General features: G+C 48.4%; 1 protein-coding gene across 3 annotated transcripts in view; it reads right to left on the bottom strand.

Annotated features, from left to right (window-relative positions):
• Positions 1-7,322: 7,322 nt before the first annotated feature.
• The window catches only part of LOC136406725 (CMRF35-like molecule 8), a 28,725-nt gene continuing 21,207 nt past the window's right edge, over positions 7,323-14,840 (bottom strand). For 2 of the 3 annotated variants that reach the window (XM_066386802.1, XM_066386804.1), the window contains exons 4-7: positions 14,746-14,840; positions 10,576-10,613; positions 10,052-10,159; positions 7,323-8,742 (exon numbers count right to left, since the gene is read on the bottom strand). In XM_066386802.1, coding sequence (XP_066242899.1) covers positions 8,608-8,742; positions 10,052-10,159; positions 10,576-10,613; positions 14,746-14,840 — 376 coding nt within the window. In that variant the 3' untranslated portion in view covers positions 7,323-8,607. The remainder of the gene's footprint in view (positions 8,743-10,051; positions 10,160-10,575; positions 10,614-14,745) is intronic. The other variant, XM_066386803.1, reaches the window with a different exon arrangement.

Raw genomic sequence — 14,840 nt, 5'->3', positions numbered from 1 at the left:
CAGGAATGCAGCTCAAGGAAGGTGACTCATGTCTATTTAAAGCCTGGTCCGGAACCCCAGCTCTGTACAAGTAGCACAGCCTTGGGCACATCCCCTCACCTCCTTGGGCCTCAGTTTTCCCATCTGTGAAATGGATGATGCCTGACCTCTTAGTCCCTTCCAATCCTCACTTTCTGTGACTCTGAGTTGGAACAGGATGCTAGTTTCCTGCCATCTGGGCCAGGCCTCCCTAATCACAGACCAGGTTGTGCTGCTTCTAACAGAGAATTTTTTTTCTTTTTTATTTTTCTGAAGGAAATGGGGAGGCAGTCAGACAGACTCCCGCATGTGCCCGACCGGGATCCACCCGGCATGCCCACCAGGGGGCAATGCTCTGCCCATCTGGGGTGTTGCTCTGTTGCGACCAGAGCCATTCTAGCACCTGACACAGAGGCCACAGAGCCATCCTCAGCGCCCGGGCCAACTTTGCTCCAATGGAGCCTCGGCTGCAGGAGGGGAAGAAAGAGACAGAGAGGAAGGAGAGGGGGAGGAGTGGAGAAGCAGATGGGTGCTTCTCCTGTGTGCCCTGGCTGGGAATCGAACCCGGGACTCCCGCACGCCAGGCCGACGCTCTACCACTGAGCTAACCAGCCAGGACCTTAACAGAGAATTTGAACTTGGAGGACTTGTTGCCTCAGATGATTGCAGATGGAGGGTGGTTTCTTCTGCAGTTAACCTCCTAAATCTCTGTCCCCAGCAAGAAAGATGCTTGCAATGAGCAGGGAGGGGGCAGGTGTTGGTCCTAAAGTCAGAGCCCCAAGAATGCAGGAAGTCCTGGATTTGCACACCTTCCAGGCCAGGTTCATAGGGGGTTCCTAATGTGGGCTCTGCTGGACTCTGCTGGTCTCTACTGGACTCTGCGGCCCCAGGGAAAGGGTGGGGGAAGGAGTTGCCTCTCTGACTTGCTTTCCCTGGGCTGTTTCTCATCTGGCTTCCAGAGCACTGAGCATCTCTGCTTGTCCATTAATAAGTATTAATAAGACACTTAAAAACAATTCCCAGAAGATAAAAGTGTGTGCTTCTGAGTTTGGCAAGAGAGAAAGCATTGAAGCTACTAGGCTACTAGTTGCCATGGATAAGGAAACTGCTGGTAAGGGCAGAGGTGGGACTTAGGAACTGTCCCATCTGACAAATGTGGTATGCCAACCACAGGTGGGGTGACTATGCTTTCCTTTGACACACTGAGCTCAGGGTGCAGAAATCCAGCAATTGCAGAGAGATAGTGGGTATAAAACAAGAGAACTCAAGGTTGGAGAGAAATTGAACTTTTTTCCGACACAACGACACGCACAGGGTGGATCAGTTGGGGTATTGGGAAGCCGAGGAGGAGTTTTTGAGTCCTTTCCCCTATTTCAGCCTTCCCCTTCTTAGTTGCATTGACCCTGAAAAAACAGAATTCCTTGGCACTGTCCAACCAGCTGATGGAGCAAATAAAACCAGTTTGGGGGTGTCCAGTATGCGTGATTCCAGACACAGCCACAGGGTGGAGACACACGTTGTCTAATGCCTACATGTTGCTCCAGGGCTGAACCATACCACCGGGTTTACCCAAACGGTAGACTTGCTGGGGTGTAAGGTTTAAAAACAAACAGACATAGTCTCGAGGTCATTTTCTAAACCTTAGTTAAGTCAGCGCTAGGTCATTTCTCTAAAGGATTTGGGCTAATTTAAAAATAACTTGCACTTTCTTGGACAAGTTGTGAATATACTGATGATCAAATAGCACCAGAACACACACAGCAAGATGCATAGCACCTCAGTGTATCAGGTTTATTCCAATAGAGATCATGCAAGTAAACTACCCACAGATGCTTCAGAAAAAAGGTTATACACATACACACACTCACAGAATAACAAATGTGGGAAAATATATTTTTTTTAATTAGGTGAATCTGAATAAAGGCTAAATGGGAGTTCTTTGTACTGTTTTCACAATTTTTCTGTAAGTCTGAAATTGTTTCAAAAGAAAGGATTTCAGAAAGCACTAAGATCCAGGAGTCCTGAAGACAAGATTCAGATTTCCATCACCCATCTGAGTGGCACTTGTCACTTCAAGGTACCTCTTTGACCCGCAGCTCTTCTTCTCCAAAACAAAGAAAGCAATCTGTTGTCATTCCTGGTCGGTATTCGACTGGGTGCATAAACCTCAGCTTATCCATTCTCCTAAAAAGAACAAGGAGAAAGAAAAGAAGTGAAATTGATTTTAAGAATAGATGTTATTATGCCTGACCAGGCGGTGGCGCAGTGGATAGAGCATCAGACTGGGATGCAGAGGACCCAGGTTAGAAACCCCCAGGTCGCCAGCTTGAGTGCGGGCTCATCCGGTTTGAGCAAAGCTCACCAGTTTGGACCCAAGGTCGCTGACTCGAACAAGGGGTTACTTGGTCTGCTGAAGGCCCTGTGGTCAAGGCACATATGAGAAAGCAATCAATGAACAACTAAGGTATCGCAATGAAAAACTGATGATTGATGCTTCTCATCTCTTTTCGTTCCTGTCTGTCTGTCCCTATATATCCCTCTCTCTGACTCTCTCTCCATCTCTGTAAAAAAAAAAAAAAAAAAAAAAGAATATATGTTATTTACCTCAATATATCCAAGATATTATCATTTCAACAGGCCATCACTGTGTTAACCTATCAAAAAGATATTTTATGTTCTCTTATTTGTGCCTAGTCTTCTCATACTCTCAGCCCATCTCAGTTGAGACTAGCACACTTCAAGAGCTAAAATACCCACTTGTGGCCAGTGTGGGTTGGTGCTGGTTCCCTAGGTCAGGGATTTTTAACCAGTGTGCTGCAAGAGTTTTTTTTTTTTTGGGGGGGGGGGGCGTTTCTGTATTTTTCTGAAGTTGGAAACGGGGAGGCAGGCAGACAGACTCATGCATGCGCCCGACCGAGATCCACCTGGCATGCCCACCAGGGGGCGATGCTCCACCCATCTGGGGCATCACTGTTGCAACCAGAGGGGGCGATGCTCTGCCCATCGGGGGCGTGGCTCTGTTGCAACCAGAGCCATTCTAGCACCTGAGGCAGAGACCATAGAGCCATCCTCAGCGCCTGGGCCAACTTTGCTCCAATGGAGCCTTGGCTGCGGGAGAAGAAGAGAGAGACAGAGCGGAAGGAGAGGGGGAGGGGTGGAGAAGCAGATGGGCGCTTCTCCTGTGTGCCTTGGCCGGGAATCGAACCTGGGACTCCTGCACGCCAGGCCGACACTTTACTACTGAGCCAACCGGCCAGGGCCCCACTGCAAGAGTTTTTAAAACATGCAGTACCTAACTATTTAGTCAGGGGCACAGACCTCTTTTCCTTAGATTGTCAAATTAAAAAAAAAAAATTACAACAGTGAACACAATAGCCGGCTGGTATGAATGCTGTCTTGAACCATAAATATATAGGCCATATAACAAGAGTTGTATCTTATTGGTCACATCACGTAACAAGGTTGTGTCTGATTGGTTAATTTTTGGTATCAAAAATTCTTATACACAAGAATAGGCATCTGATTTTTAAAAATAGATTTTATTTATTTATTTTAGAGGGGAGAAAAAGAGAGAAAGGGAGGAGAAGAGGGAAGCATCAACCCATGTCGTTTTTTGCATGGCCTTAACTGGGCAAGCCCGCAAGAGTGGGGTTTTGAACCAGTGACCTCAGTGCGCTGGGTCTATGCTCCATCTACTGCACCACCACAGGTCAGGGTAGGCATCTGATTTTTAAAAAGTCACTTTGGAGCAAAAAGGGTAGGTAATTACTATTATTATTATTTTTTGTAAACCAATCAAAATTATATCTAATTTTTTTGTCAAATTGGCAAAAAATATCTTTTTGGTGTGCCGCAGAATTTTAGTAATTAGTTTATGTGTGCCAAGAGATGGGAAAGGTTGAAAATTACCACTTCAGGCAACTCAACATCAAAGCCCAGCACTTTCTTTTTTTTTTTTTTTTTTTGTAACAGAGATGGAGAGAGACAGAGAGAGGAACAGGCAGACAGGAAGGGAGAGAGATGAGAAGCATCAGTTCTTCATTGTGGCACTTTAGTTGTTCATTGATTGCTTTCTCATATGTGCCTTGACCTGGGGGACTTCAGCAGACCGAGTGACCCCTTGCTCAAGCCAGCGACCTTGGGCTCAAGCTGTGATCCTTGCTCAAACTAGATGAGCCCGTGCTCAAGCTGGCAACCTCAGGGTTTTGAACCTGGGTCCTCCATGTCCCATTCTGATGCTCTATCCCAGGGGTCGGGAACCTATGGCTCGCAAGCCAGATGTGGCTCTTTTGATGGCTGCATCTGGCTCGCAGACAAATCTTTAATAAAAAATAATAACGTTAAAAATATAAAACATTCTCATGTATTACAATCCATTCATTTCCTACCACTCATGTTCATGGTTGCGGGTGGCTGGAGCCAATCACAGCTGTCCTCTGGGACAACACCAAATTTTTATTAGCGTAATGTACACGGGTTGTTGTATGGCTCTCACAGAATTACATTTTAAAATATGTGGCATTCGTGGCTCTCTCAGCCAAAAAGATTCCCAACCCCTGCTTTCTCCACTGTGCTACCGCCTGGTCAGGCTCAGCACTTCCTCTTGAAGAAGGCTTGGAGGCTTGGAAACCACAAAGGCAAGCAGCTTCCGTCCTCTTCTTTCTGTTGCTTCATGCTTACTCTGTAGCAATGAAGGAGTAGCCAGCAGTGTGAGTGGATTAGAGGAAGCACCAGGACAACAAAAAAAGCATCGGTCAGCATTTCACAACTACTTTCCCACAACAGAGTTCTTTCTCTTTCATTTTGTTTTCTTCTTTGTGTGTGCGTGTAGGTTGGGGGAGAAGGGGGAGGGGGAGGGGAGCAGTTTCTTCATAGAAGGATCCCACACTCCCTAACTCCTCTATTCCACCGGAGGCCATGATTCAGGGCTGATGGGTTCCCCTTCTCAGGTCAAGGCTCTGATCCTTCTGCATAACTCACTTGAATGCTTGAACATAAGAAGGATTTGCAGAGCTCAGTTTAGGGAACAATTGTTTGGCTTGGATTACAGGATATAGGACAATGGGGATACAGACTGCAATGTCTCCATGGGCAGAAGGAAGATTTTACAAATGTGGCATTTGTTATTATTGGGTTGTGTGATTTAAGTGTCTTGCCCTATTGGTTTATCCTCATATGAATAATTATATGTTATTGCCCCATGTTACAGTTGAGCAAACTGCAAGTTGGGTAATCTGAGACTCGTCTTATATTAAGGTGACCAACTTTTTTACAATGAAAAGGAGGACAAAAATAAATTGAAGAAAACAATACCATAAATAAAAGAAACATTTTATTCATTGCAACAATAAGACACTATAATATGATAATGCATAATAAAACATTTGTAATATTTTATATTTTAATTATGCTTACACGCCTATTAATTTTTAATAATAATTGTAAGAAAAAATACTCATTTAGATACAAATACATCTGTAAAGCCAGTAGCTATGGCCATCATCACAGCTGCATGGCCCGTGCAGGTTCACATTTGATTTGGACAGATGGTAATGAAACAACGGAGCCAAGAACTGGTGGGCCAGTTTTAATCCTAGCTCGCACCCAGCAGGCAAGAAATACACACAGTGGGAAAACACTTCCCTTTCCATTCAGGGCTCCCAAAGCCACTGACTTATCCGAGTTTCCTAGAATCAAAGATTTCTACCTCACCAGCCTTATTCACCTCTGTTACCCATCTCCTTCTCTCTGCACAAACTCTGCACAAACTGGCTTCTCCCTCAGCACTCTGCCATCTTGGCTGCCTCTCCTCTCATCCACGTGGCCTTTTTCTGCCCTCCTCTCCCTCCATGAGATCATAATCCCCCTTCCCCGGAACAACGTGATCTCTTCTTTTAAAACTTTTTGGTGCAAAAGCCCTCCCCCAACACACATTAATATAACCACGCCCATCCCAAGCAAGAAGGGCAACTAATATTACCACCTGGGCAATGGGCTTCCAAATGGGCAGTGCCATCTTTAACAAAATGAGCATAATATATTTTATCTGCCCAACAATGTCACATCATACAATGGATCGACTCTGCATAGATCGAATACGGACATTTACAGATTAGTCTTCCAATATCAAAAAGGAGGACATGGAGGAGGACACTTTTCAAGGAAGGACGGAACTTACAAAAGAAGGACTGTCCTCCCTAAAGGAGGACGATTGGTCACCTTACCTATATCACTTAATTTATAAGAGGCAAAAAGGAGCTCAAGCCCATGGGCACCTCCTAAGAAACCAAAGAAAAGGCTTCTCCCAATTTTTGCAAAGCAATACGGGTGCAGGTAAGATGGATCCCATCTGTCTTGGGACCCCCAGTGGTACCTACTTGGTCCACAGCATCCTGTATGTACAATACACAGCATGTTTTTAGATAACAGCAGAAAAAACAAGTGGGGCCACTTCATTTATTTCATACGCTCACCTTCATAAACTCACATTGTACATGAAATCTGTCATTTTTACAAAGTTCTGTGCCTCTTGTTCATGTGACCACAGATTCATTTTGATTTCCTATTTCAGTCTTCAATCTATCCAGGACCTCTGTGGGTGAGGGGAGGGAGGGCGGTGAGGAGGGGACCCAGGCTTGTTCATCTCCACGTAGGGAGCAGGATTTCTCAGGTCCATCCCCTCCCAGTGACCAGCGCGTTCAGGGTGGTACAGCCTTAGGCACCTTTACTGTCATACTTTAAGTTGCCCTCTGTGCAGTGGTCTGTCCTTGACCTTCCTGTTTTGCTGTTGATGTGCCACTCTGATCTCGTGCCAGTTACTCCACACCATGTTGATTGTGATAAGGTGCCAAGGAATTGTAAAACTTAGTATTAGCAATGCCATTTTAAAGAGGAAAAGTCAGGCTTCTTACCCCTACCTTTCTGTAGGAAAGGAAAGAGAAGAACGCAGGAGCTTTCTGGCTCACAAGGACAACTGGGTCATCTAGTCATAGTTTAGTTGATTCCTAGAATTCTCTGAAAGGGTGCCTGGGGCCACTTACCACACAGAGCAAAGAAGATAGAACTTATCTGAAAACCTTAGAAAACAATGTTTATGTACCTTAATCAAGAATTCCTGCCTGACCTGTGGTGGCGCAGTGGGATAAAGCGTCAACCTGGAACACTGAGGTTGCCGGTTCGAAACCTTGGGCTTGCCTGGTCAAGGCACATATGGGAGTTGATGCTTCCTGCTCCTCCCCCTTCCCTCTCTCTCTCTCTAAAAATCAATAAATAAAATATTTTAAAAAAATAATAATTCCTATACTTGGACTCACTCTCCCATCCTAAAATCATAAGAGTGACTTATACCTCTGGACAAAGGGTATAAGCCCCTCCTTACCCACTCCAACCAGTACTTGATTTTGTATAAAAGTATGCCCAGAACTGTATGAAGCCCTACATGACTTGGGACTGTGCCCCATGTAGCTAGCCAGCTAATTAATAAACTCAAAACGTCTTCTATAACCTGCCTTGGTGCCTCTATGTAACCCGCGGGTTAAAGCACACTACTTCACCACATGGTCACTCCGGCTTTCTGGTCCATCTTAACATCTGGTGGGACAATTGCTCCCTTTAATCTTTTTGAAAGGTGAAATGAGCGATTCACAGGGCTTTATTTTGTTATATAAATGTTGAAAAAATTTATTAAGTTCCTTTTTAAAAATCTAGTTGCCATGTTTACTGGTACTGCATTAAATTTATTGATTAATTTGGGAAGAATTGACATCTTTATGCTATTAACCAAAACCAGAGCCTAAATGGCCTTTCTTAGACTTCTGCTTTTCTGCACAGATGTCTTCTATATTCTTGGTAAAGTTGGTGCATTACTTTATGTTTAGAGAATCACTAGTGAGGTGGAGAGACTGAGCTGGCGGTTCCTTTCCCAGCAGTGATGACATCTGTCAGGCTGACCCCACCTGCTGGACCCTCCCAGCTTCTCTGTGCTTTTCCGGGGTCACAGGCAGGGCTTTTCTTAACACAGGATTGCAGATGCGTAGCAGGCATCATTTAATAACTTTTCTTCTCTCAAGATAGTTTAAACTTTATTGATATCTCTTCTGTTAAAATAATTCTATCTAAGAGTCCAGGGGAAGCAAGGACCCTGCCATTGCTGGTTCTGGTGCTGTAGGCAAGCGTCTCCTTGGACCTCTGTCTCCTCGTCTGGGAGATGCGGTGTCCTGAGCTCCGTGCCTCAGCGTCCTCCTGGCTCTCTGCCAGTTCTCCCACCCCAGCAAGCCCAGATACTTCCACGGGCTTTACAAAGCAATTTAGAGGTAACACTCTGTGCAAGTCACATCTTTCCCTGGCGTCCCATGGGACTGAGCTCCCAGCTCACACACAGCTGGAATGAGGCAGAGAAAAAGAGGAAAAGGTGACAACAGCCAGCGGGATGGGAGGGTATCCCACAGCTCCCCAGTGCAAGAGGGACAGCTCGCAGGAGCCCAGCCGGGGTTGGTCACCATGGAGGGGTGATGTGGTGAGGGTGGGGGCTGGCCCTGGGCTCCCCGTGGTCTGCAGAGACCTCCAGGTGGTGAGGCTGGAGACACGGGCTTATTTCTTCTTAATGACGCTGTACTCTGGTTCCTGCTGGGGGGGCTTCTGTGAGGGAATCATGCTGTCCTTAGAATCCTGATTCTGGACGTTGAATGCCACCGTGGTGTAGTGAAGGTCTTCCCTGGGGGCCTGCTGCAGAAAGAGACCCAAGACTCAGGGAGAGGTGAAGGAATCACAGACCCCCAGTCAAGGATGGGGAGCGGGGACACCCAAGGAGGTCATGGGGAAGCTTCATGGGGGGTGAGGCTCCAGCCTCCCTCACTGTCCTGCTTCTTTCTCCTAAAAGGACTGGGTTGCCAGATCCTGTCCACCTACCTGCTCCATCCCACCTGGTCCAGCCACAGAACAAAGTGCCTGTCATCAGAGCCGGGGGTCCCCAAGATCCACTTTAAGATCATTAGTCACCAAGTTAGAAAAACGAGGGTGTTGTAGTCTCAGGGCCATAAGTTTGAAGTTTAAATCTCTCCCCCATCTTCTCCACCAACTGTTCTTTAACCTCTGCTTGACCTCTTCCACGAAGCGGGAGAGGGTTAATTGGGGGGACCCTGGGAGACTTCTTCCACTATTTCACTTTTGAGTGACTCTGCTTAAGGATTGACCTGCAGCCAGTCATTGATAAAAACCTGAAAAGCAGACTTGATACCAAAGAGATGATGGAAACAGTAAGAAATCATAGGCTTTAACACTGGGTCCATGGTACATAGTAGGTGCTTCATAAAAGCTGTATTCTATTGGCTATCAGGTTCATAGCCGCTGACCATCTGAATAGCCCTCCATTCCCCAGCTCCCACCCCCACCCCCAGCCACAATTGTAGGGACTCACCCATCTAACCTTGAACCCTCTATGACTTGGATTGGGGAACTTTAGTTAAAAGCCCTGAGTGAATGTCTCTTGGATGCAAACACCAAGAAAGTGTGAGTGGGTGACCTTTGTGCAGACACAAAGGACTAAATGTGAACGGGCTTTAAGAAATTAGCCTAGAGGTTCTAGATTGCTCCTTCCTTTGTGCTTGTTAACTAGCAAAAGAAAAAGAATGTACTGACCCAAATTAGCCCTTTCTCCATGTCGCAAAATGGCCATTAGTCATTCTTTCCCCTTATCACCTGATTCCCTCCCTTGTAATCCTGTTACCTCCGTTCTGCTTCTGGTAATAAAAACTAAGAGAGGAGGAAATTCAGATCTTCTTTGCCTCCCTTGGCAAGCCTCCCCCTCTTCTTCTTGACATAAATTTGTGTCTTGAGTAGGTTTTTTCCATGAGACACTGGTAGTTCCCAGAGGACTGGAGTATTACAACAATGACATCAAGCTTTGGCAAAATCTACATCTGCCCTACTTTCTGTGTGGCTCTGTCCTAGAGAGACGCAAGATCACTGAGCCAGCCCCTCGCTTCCCTCTCCACCGCTGCCAGCCCTGTGCCGGGAGCTAGGTCCTTGCACTCACCACTGTGCTGTACTCCACCTCCACCTGCCTCGGGTGCACAGTCTCTTCCGGAAGGGGCCACATCGGCAGCTCCAAATTGGCATAGCAGGGCTCACTCTGCTGGGAAACCTGGGGTGGGCAGTAGGGACAGGGCTTGGCAACTGTCCACGAAGCCCCTCCATGGTCCATCCCAGAGAGCCCTTTGTCCCTCTTCTCTGCAGGCATCTCCCCTTTCGTCGATGCTCTGGGGGCCTGAGCCCCAGCCTTCCTGCCCTGCCTCTCCTTCCCCCACTCTGCTCCACTCTAGGCAATGTTTGAATGCTCTCCCATTTCACTTTCCCTGGAGGTGGGGGAAACAGACTGGCCAGAGCACAAGACAAGACCCAGTGGCCACATCTCCCAAGCATGTTGCTTCCTGCTCTGGGTGAGCAGCCCCCTCCTTTCACTGATGATCCACTCAGATCTCCACTAGCCAGTGGGACAGTCCAATCCCCACACCCCTATGCCCTGCCCAGTCACCCGACACTCCTGGTGGCCTCTCTTACCTGACTGGGGCCCTGGGGTGGCTCCGAATTCTCATCAGCTAAAGAGACAAGGGGAGAGTGAGGAGGTGCGTCCCAGGACAAGGCAGGATGGCGCCCCTTGCAATCCACCCAGAGAAAGGCCTTTCCCTAGAGACCTTAGTCCTGGGGACTTGTCACTGCAAATCTGCAGCAGGGCTGGGACTCAAGGCTTTGCTGAGCGGGTGGAATAGTGAGCAAGGGAATGAGTGAATGAATGAGTGAAGGAATAAGTGAGGGAGTCAACGAGCAGGCAGGCTCCAGCTTGGAGAGAGTGGCAAACAAAGCTGGTTTCAAAACAGTCACTCACAGAAAACACTCCCAGGAAAGGAGGAATGCGCATTTGAGAGGACCCACAGGCAAGATGAAAAGTTCTGGAGATCTCCTTGCCAACAATGTGAATATACTTAACCCTACTGAACTATAAAAGTGGTTAGCATGGTAAATGTTATGTCATGTGCAACAGCCACAATAAATTAAAAAAACAATGCAGCCCTGGCCAGATAGCTTAGTTGGTTAGAGCTTCATCCCAGAGCCCAGAGGTTTCTGGTTCTATCCTTGGTCAGGGCACATACAGGAACAGTTGTTCCTGCCTCTCTATATATATCCCTTCCTTTATCTATAAAAAAAATCAATAAAGTAAGAAAATTTTAAATAAAATAAAATAAAAGGAAACATCCTTACAAAGGCCTAGAGCTGCATCCAATTGTGTCTCCAGGGTCATCTGCTCTGCGACCCGGCTTTGGGGTCTGTCCCTCACACACAGGAGGCCCAGTGGTTCAGTGGGGTGGGATCACAGCTCAGGAGCACAGCCCATCACACTGCACCTGCAGTGGTGCTCGGCCAAGTCCTGCCTCTGAGCACAGCTCTGTGCGCCCTGGCCCTTCCAACCTGGGACACAGAACCTGGTGGGCCGCGGGTGACACACACACAGCCGAATGCCCTCGGGGTCAGGGCACGGCACCCCTGAGTTTGCAGCACTGGATGCCGCAGGTAGAGACACCGTTTGCCCCTCGGGGCTCAAGTCAAAGGTGCGATGCCCACAGTCAGAGATACAAGGTCATGTACAACCAAAGTGTTTGCTGAGCCAGCTCAGTAGACTTAACAGAACCTGCGACCATGTGCTCTGAAGTGTGAACACATTCTGTTTTCAGTGCTGCGTGCAGGCTCCATCCCACCCTCAGCGGGAAAGGGCAGGTATGGAAGACCCAGCCTAGCCCTGGTAAGGACAGTGACCCCAGCACCCAGCACGGGCCCGGCACACAGTAGGTGCTGGGAACAGCTCTGCTGTGTGTGAGAGAGATGTTACTCAGTTGTGTAAATGAGAGATGAGGGCGCTGAGGGCAGAACTGGAGGGGGTGTGCCAGGTCGGGTGTCAGGCTGAGGGGAGAGGAGCTGTGACAATGGGAAGGCAGTCCAGACATGGTCAGGGGACAGGAGCTGAGACTTGCAAAGCTGGGGAGGAAGAAGTGGTACTGGAACAGAAAGCCTGTCCACCATCACAGTTAAAAAGGTGGATTCCAACCACACACCGAGGAACTGTACAGTGCACGATTTCAAGAAGAACATCGGCAGCAGGGAAAATGATATCATATGTTAGGTGCAAAAAAAAAAGAGGCCCTGGCTGGTTTGCTCAGTGGTAGAGCGTTGGCCTGGCATGTGGAAGTCCCAGGTTCAATTCCTGGTCAGGGCACAGAGGAGAGGCACCCATCTGCTTCTCCACTCTTCTCCCTCTCCTTTCTCTCTCTTCCCCTCCCACAGCCAGGGCTCCATTAGAGCAAAATTGGCCCGGGCACTGAGGATGGCTCCAGTTGCAAAGGAGCAATGCCCTAGTTGGGCAGAGCAACACTCCCTACTGGGTGTGCTGGGTGGATCCCAGCCAGGCGCATATGGGAGTCTGTCTCTCTGCCTCCCTGCTTCTCACTTCAGAAACATTTAAAAAATAAAAATAAAAGAAGAATCATGGTATAAAGCTGTTGGGCAGATAAAATGTATTATGCTCACTTTGTTAAAGATAACACAAAGAGGCCGTTGCCCAGGTGATATTAATGTGTGTTGAGAATTGTTGTAGCCTGAGGCTTGGTTTTGGGATTAAGCCTTTCCTACCCTTTTTGATGTAGGGTGGTACAATCCAATCATGCCTCAGAGAAGTGACTTTGTATTAGAGACTACCCTATTTTGTATATTGGATTAAAGGTTGTGAAGCTACAGTATAAAGTGGGGGCAAAACGGGATTTTGGGCTCTTGGTTCCTGAGGTTAGCATGAGAGAGCGGAGAGAGTAGAGCCAGCAGCTAAAGGAGGCCACGTGGAGGAGGCCAGGAGAAGCAGCCAAGATGGCGGAGTGCTGAGTGAGATGCCAGTTTGTGTAGAGTTTGTATCTGGGATAAGGAAGGAGATGGGGAACTGAGGAGAATAAGGTTGGTGAGCTAGAAACCTTTGATTCTAGGAAACTCGGATAAGTCAGTGGCTTTGTGAGCACTGAGTGTGACTGGGTTTTGGAGCCCAGTGTGTATTTTTACTTGCCCGCCGGGTGCAAGGTAGGATTAAAGGTTATGGCCCACCAGTTTTTGGCTCCATGGTTTCTTTACCGACTGTCCGAATCCAATGCGAACCTGCATGGGCCAGGCTGCTCTGATGGTGGCCCTGGCCCTGCCTCCTGGCTTTACAAAAGCAAAGGTTTTAAGAAATATGTGTATACATAGGCATGAGGAAAGACTGGACCAACGTGGTTGGTTTTCTCTGGGTGATGGGAGTTCTAGTTTTTGTTTATTATGAGAAATTTATTCCTCCTTCGTGCTTCTACTTACTTTTGAATTTTCTACAACATGACGCCCATCCTTTTTCTATGCATCTTTTTTTAAAGGGGAACTTTTCTAGGTAAAAGGGAACTGTGGGAACCACTGAGACCCACAGATTTGAGGCAGGGCAGCCTGGGGAATGCAGCTCATGCAGAACGGAGCACCCAGTGTCGGCTCTTTGAGAAGAAGGTTCCGGGAAAGCTGTGGGACAGCAGATGGGGAAGAGAAAGTGGCTGACACCCATTCTTCTCCTAAAGGCCTGAGCCCTGCTGGGGGAGAGACTGGGCCTCATGGAGGAGTGGAGGGGAGGCTGGCAGTGAGAACACAAGGCAGTGGTCCCCCCCAAACTAACCCCCAGTATGGAGTGACTCCCGATTAGCACTGCAGCTGCGGAGAGTAACACTATTCCTGCTTGCCCCGACCTCACTGCAGCCTTAAAAAGGCTGGACGAAGACTCCCTGGAGAACCCCTCTGCTCTTCATACCAACAACTCCTAGCACAGGGAGCAAGCGTCAGACCCTCCAGGCTCCTGTGGGCCGCCTGCCAGCAGCGAGAAGGCCGCCTCACCTGTTCTCATTTCATTCTCGCCTAGTGTCTACTGAGCACCTGCTCCCTGAGAACCAGACCGGGTGCTGGGCACACCACATGTGCTCTCTTCTGATCTGAGCTCTGAGGGGGACGACTGGGCCGCAAGATGCCCGGAGCTTCCTGGGTGCCCATTGAGGCTGGAGATATTCAATAATACATTGATTCAACAAACGCTGATGGGTGGGAGGCAGGGAGGGAAGCAGGTGCTGATGATTTGGGGTAAAAAGGGCTATGATGGTGGAGATACAGAGGTACACCCAGGAGGCCCCCAGGCTATGCTTTGGAGGCCAGGAAACGGTCCCAGAGGAAAGGAGGTCAAAGGGCCACCCTAGGGCCCACCAGGAGTAAGGCAGGAGTGAGGCAGGTGCCCAGAGGGAACACAGAAAGTGAGCCTGAGGTCAGGGCCTTGGCAACTGACACGAACTTGGGAATGACTGACTTTAAGGGTGCAAGGATGGTGGGAGGGGTGGGCAGGGCCAGACTGTGGAGGGCCGTGACTGTCCTGTAGCGCCCTATGCATCTGAGGACAGAGGAGGTCATGGAAGGATTTTAAGCAGAAGAGGAACACTGCTTCGTGAGAGGACCCCCCAGGCCCTGTTGTGGGAAGGGCCTCCTTCTAGCGACCCACCTCCCACAGCCTGTATCCACCATACCAGGGTCACTTGCTCTGGGCCTACCCTGTACAGTCACCCAGGATATTCAGTCTGAGGGCATGCATTTGATGCCTACCCTGGGGTGGGGGGCAGAGGGGACAGGGTGCTGACTCACCTTTGATCCGCCTCCGAACCATTCTCCAGGCCAGCAGGGAGGTTCCCACCAAGAGAAGCAGCAACACGGCCGACAAGGAGAACAGCACTGGGACG

The sequence above is a fragment of the Saccopteryx leptura genome, chromosome 5 (genome assembly GCF_036850995.1).
Source record: "Saccopteryx leptura isolate mSacLep1 chromosome 5, mSacLep1_pri_phased_curated, whole genome shotgun sequence".
In the NCBI taxonomy this organism is placed as follows: Eukaryota; Metazoa; Chordata; class Mammalia; order Chiroptera; family Emballonuridae; genus Saccopteryx; species Saccopteryx leptura.
This window is presented reverse-complemented; position numbering and strand designations above follow the sequence as displayed.